Genomic DNA, 4,423 nt, shown 5'->3' with positions numbered 1-4,423 from the left:
TCTTCTTCTACGATCCGTCCCTCGGTCCCTGCTCTTCAGTCTTCAGCCTTTCACCTTCGTCTTGTAATCCTGCTGCGCTGGGCTTGGGCGCTGCACCGCTAATGTGTTCTGCCTCCTCCCCTCCTAGATTTAGCAATTCAGCACAGTGAAGCAATTGAATAAAGCAATACTAAAATTTTGAAATACTGAAAGTCTGTCTTCTTGGACTCTTGTCTCTTGGTACATTCATTTATGATTCACTGAAAGCCTGAAATACTGAATGTCTGAATCACTGATCTGCTTGCTTCATTGCTTATTTGCTTCATTGTTTAATAATTGCTTTAATTAGTTTGTTAATTTGGTTTTATTATTCTAATTGTTAATTATTTTTGTATATTGCCTTGTTTTTAAATTTGGAATTTAGGATATTATTATTGGATGTGGTTGAAAATTAATTTGAATGAGATATGCTTGTCATTTTTGTATTTATAATTTTATACTGGACTTTTAAATTTGTGTAAAATTTATACTACAATATCTAGGAATATCAATATGTATCATTTCTCCTTTTGTTCATGGTTGGTTTTTTTCATTAGCTTATTCATTGAGACTGAATCCAAATGCATGTTGAGGATTAATAATTTTCTTCGTCCAAAATTGTGTTTCCTTTTCAGGAGCAAAATTTGGTGGCTGCCATGAGCTTTAGATTGTTTTGATCACTCTCTCTCTGGCTCTTTGATCTCAACAGGAAACGCAGCGTTTGCTCAGTGAGGCAGGTAACTTCTCATTTCTTAGCTCCATTATTGTGGTTGCATGCATATTTGATATGAGACATTATATAGTATCTGAAATTAGATTGAGGATGTGGACAGACTTTGATATCAGACATTATATAGTAGTCACACTAAACCTTTTGGTTCAGTTTTTATTGTCTATTGTGAATGGATTTTGTTGTTTTGCCGTTATCTCTTGAATGATTTAATTGCTGCTGCTGCTGGGTCCCAAATCTGTTTGATTATATCAATTTAATTCTTGCTAAATGATGATTGTGCTGAATTTGTGGTTAAATGGTTGCATGGCAATTACAATTTTTTTGTCTGTAATTTTTACAGTTATTTTGGTTTAGTTGTTTGAGCTGGTAGCAGTGTTGTGCTAACTGTTAAGAATCATTTAATACATGGATTAATTCTGGAATCTCGATAAACAAACCTATAAACAAACCTTTTCATATTTGCTCAGGGGCTGTTATTTCCAACAAGGTATGGAAGTTAAGATGGAAATGAAGGTGGAAGATGCATATAGGAAGTCAATGGAGACAGTGTTGAATTGGATACAAGATACTGTAAATCTTAACAAGAGTCAAGTTTTCTTTCGTACATATGCACCCGTGCACTTCAGGTTTGTAATTTGTTGCAACAATTGTTATGATTTATATTTTGCCTTCCAAGTTTTACATATATTTATCCAATAATGTATGAACAGAAGTGGAGATTGGAGAAGCGGTGGAAGTTGTCATTTGGAAACACTGCCAGAGCTTAACATGTCATTAGTGCCTAATGATAACTGGTCACAATTCAAAATAGGCAATTCATTGCTATCATCACACAAAAACAGCACTGAACTTGTCAAGTTAAAAATATTGAATATAACAGAGATGACAGCTCAGAGAAAAGATGGACACTCATCAATCTACTATCTTGGTCCGAATGGCGGCACGGCGGCACTCCATCGGCAAGATTGCAGCCACTGGTGTCTGCCTGGTGTACCTGATACATGGAATGAGCTGCTTTATGCAATGTTCATGATACATGAAGGCTTCTCATAGCAAGGAACTTCAAAGAGTCATGGAAGCATTATATACAGCAATTCTTTTTTATTTGTCTTGGGCAACAAGGACTCGCAAATTGTTCTCAGCATTCTCAAAAAGACGCTAACACGTAGAATAGAATTATGTATTTATTTTTATTTTATAATATTCAATTCATTCAAATAAAAATGCAAAATTATTATACATGTAATAATTAATCATATTACTAAATATTAGGTTTTAGAAAAAAAATATTAGAATATATATATAGAAAATAAAAAAAAATAATGAGGGACCTAAGGCTACACTTATATACAGTAGCTATAGTATACAAAAAAAAAGGGATCTAGGGCTACGCTTATAAAAAGTAGCTATGGTATACAATTTCGCTACGCTTTACAAGTGATGCAGTAGCGTTGAAAAGCGTAGCCTATTTTGGAAAAATGAAAGCTGAAAAGCGTAGCCTTTGATCCTGGACAGCATCACTTGAAAAGCGTAGCCTATTCCCAAACGCCAAAAGCGTAGCCCTTGGTGCAGAAAAGCGTAGCCTTTGAGAATGGGCAACGGCTGAATAGGAATCACTCCAAAAAGCGTAGCCGTAGCCCAAAAAGCGTAGCCGTAGCCTAAGGCATCATTTTTTTCACTTTTAGCTACACTTTTCAAGTGTACCTGAATAGGTGTTTTTTTTGTAGTGATCTAATCCCAGAATCCTACTTGGAATACCACAGACAAGGTTTAGACTTTCCGGATTCTCAAGGATGCTGCCAATGAATTCTAGCTTATACCACGGAGATTCTGATTAAGGAATCTAAGAGATACTCATTCAATCTGATGTAGAACGGAGGTGGTTGTCAGACACACGTTCATGGATTGAGGAAGGTGATGAGTGTCACGGATCATCACCTTCTCTATAATTAAGTGCAAATGAATATCTTAGATAGGAACACGCATGTTTGAATGGAAAACAGAAATAGTTGCATTAATTCATCAAAACACAGCAGAGCTCCTTACCCCCAACAATGGAGTTTAGAGACTCATGCCGTCAGAGATTACAAAGTTCAGATCTAAAATATCATGAGATGCAAAATAAATCTCTAAAAGTTGTTTAAATACTAAACTAGTAACCTAGGTTTACAGAAAATGAGTAAACTATGATAGATAGTGCAGAAATCCACTTCTGGGGCCCATTTGGTGTGTGCTGGGGCTGAGACTAAAGCTTCTCACGTGCCTGGGCTGTTTTGGGTGTTCAACGCCAGGCTGTAACCTGTTTCTGGCGTTGAACTCCAACTTGTAACGTGTTTCTGGCGCTAGACGCCAGACTGCAACATGGAACTGGCGTTGAACGCCAGTTTATGTCGTCTATCCTTGAGCAAAGTATGGACTATTATATATTGCTGGAAAGCCCTGGATGTCTACTTTCCAACTAAATTGGAAGCGCGTCAATTGAACTCATGTAGCTCCAGAAATTCCATTCTGAGTGCAGAGAGGTCAGGATCCAACAGCATCAGCAGTCCTTTTTCAGCCTGAATAAGATTTTTGCTCAGCTCCCTCAATTTCAGCTAGAAAATACCTGAAATTACAGAAAAACACACAAACTCATAGTAAAGTCCAGAAATATAAATTTTTCCTAGAAACTAGTGAAAATAGACTAAAAACTAACTAAAACATACTAAAAACTATATGAAATTAACCCCAAAAAGCGTATAAAATATCCACTCATCAGCAACCAATTCTTGAATCCAAAGAAGTGAAGGTAACTAGCAAGAACACCAATTCTGTCCCTAATCCAGCAAGTAAGCTCAATCAAGCTTTTTACAAAAGGAATCTTGCTGAGGAAAGGCCAAGACAAGGGACACTAGCTGAATCTTTCCACCCTTTGAGGTCATTCCTCTGAACAAACTGGAAGAAGAGGAAGAAAGTGAAGAACAACATGTCAAGCTAATGACACTAAAAGAGCACTTGTTGGCAGGTAACCCAACCGTAGGTAACATTTCTTCTCTGCTTTGTTTTCTTTCTGTGCTTTGTTTACATTCAATGAATTGGCATATGGTTACATTCTAAGTTTGGTGTTGCCTTGCAACAAAATGTTTTCCATCTTCATGTATGATTGCATCAATTTTACATGGAAGTGTCACACTAAGATTCTAAGTTTGGTGTGCCACTTAATTTTCTATGCAAGTCATCCAGCAGCACCACTTGTTTGTATAATCACAATGCCTCTGCAATTTTATTTTTCTCTTATGATTTAACACTTTTCATGCTTTGGTTATTTTTCTGTTTTTTTTTTTTAAATGCTTTCCTCTAGTTTGCTTATTAATTGTCTTTGTTAGTACATCACCAAGAGATCCTTATTCATGATAGATTCTTGGCTTGGTGATTGTACTTAACAAATAACAGTTTCATTTGCTTAGTTTTAATTCAAATAAATTGACATATGATTGCATTCTATGTTTGGTGTTGCTATGCAACAAAATTTGGTTCCAATTCTTACAAGATACTTGCATTAATTCCAAGTGAAAGTGTCACACTAAGTTTGGTGTGCCACTTATCTTTTATGCAATGTATTGTGCACACCTTAATTCTTACAAGATACTTGCATTAATTCCAAGTGAAAGTGTCACACTAATTTTGGTGTGC

At 36.1% G+C, this 4,423-nt stretch overlaps 1 protein-coding gene across 1 annotated transcript; it reads left to right on the top strand.

The window, feature by feature from the left end:
* Positions 977-1,877, top strand: LOC107641942 (protein trichome birefringence-like 11). The gene is made up of 2 exons (XM_016345311.2): positions 977-1,377; positions 1,462-1,877. Exons 1-2 carry the CDS (start codon positions 1,241-1,243, stop codon positions 1,802-1,804), a joined length of 480 nt encoding a protein of 159 aa, XP_016200797.1. The 5' UTR covers positions 977-1,240; the 3' UTR covers positions 1,805-1,877.

Source organism: Arachis ipaensis, chromosome B05 (assembly GCF_000816755.2).
Source record: "Arachis ipaensis cultivar K30076 chromosome B05, Araip1.1, whole genome shotgun sequence".
Lineage (NCBI taxonomy): Eukaryota > Viridiplantae > Streptophyta > Magnoliopsida > Fabales > Fabaceae > Arachis > Arachis ipaensis.
The sequence above is the reverse complement of the archived record's forward strand: the minus strand, read 5'-3'. Positions and strand labels throughout refer to the sequence as shown.

What these genes read in the sequence shown, in the direction of transcription:
- LOC107641942 (XM_016345311.2), top strand. Translation starts at nt 1,241, where the DNA reads ATGGAAGTTAAGATGGAAATGAAGGTGGAAGATGCATATAGGAAGTCA. An exon ending in TATGCACCCGTGCACTTCAG is followed by an intron (nt 1,378 to 1,461) that starts GTTTGTAATTTG and finishes ATGTATGAACAG; the next exon opens with AAGTGGAGATTGGAGAAGCG.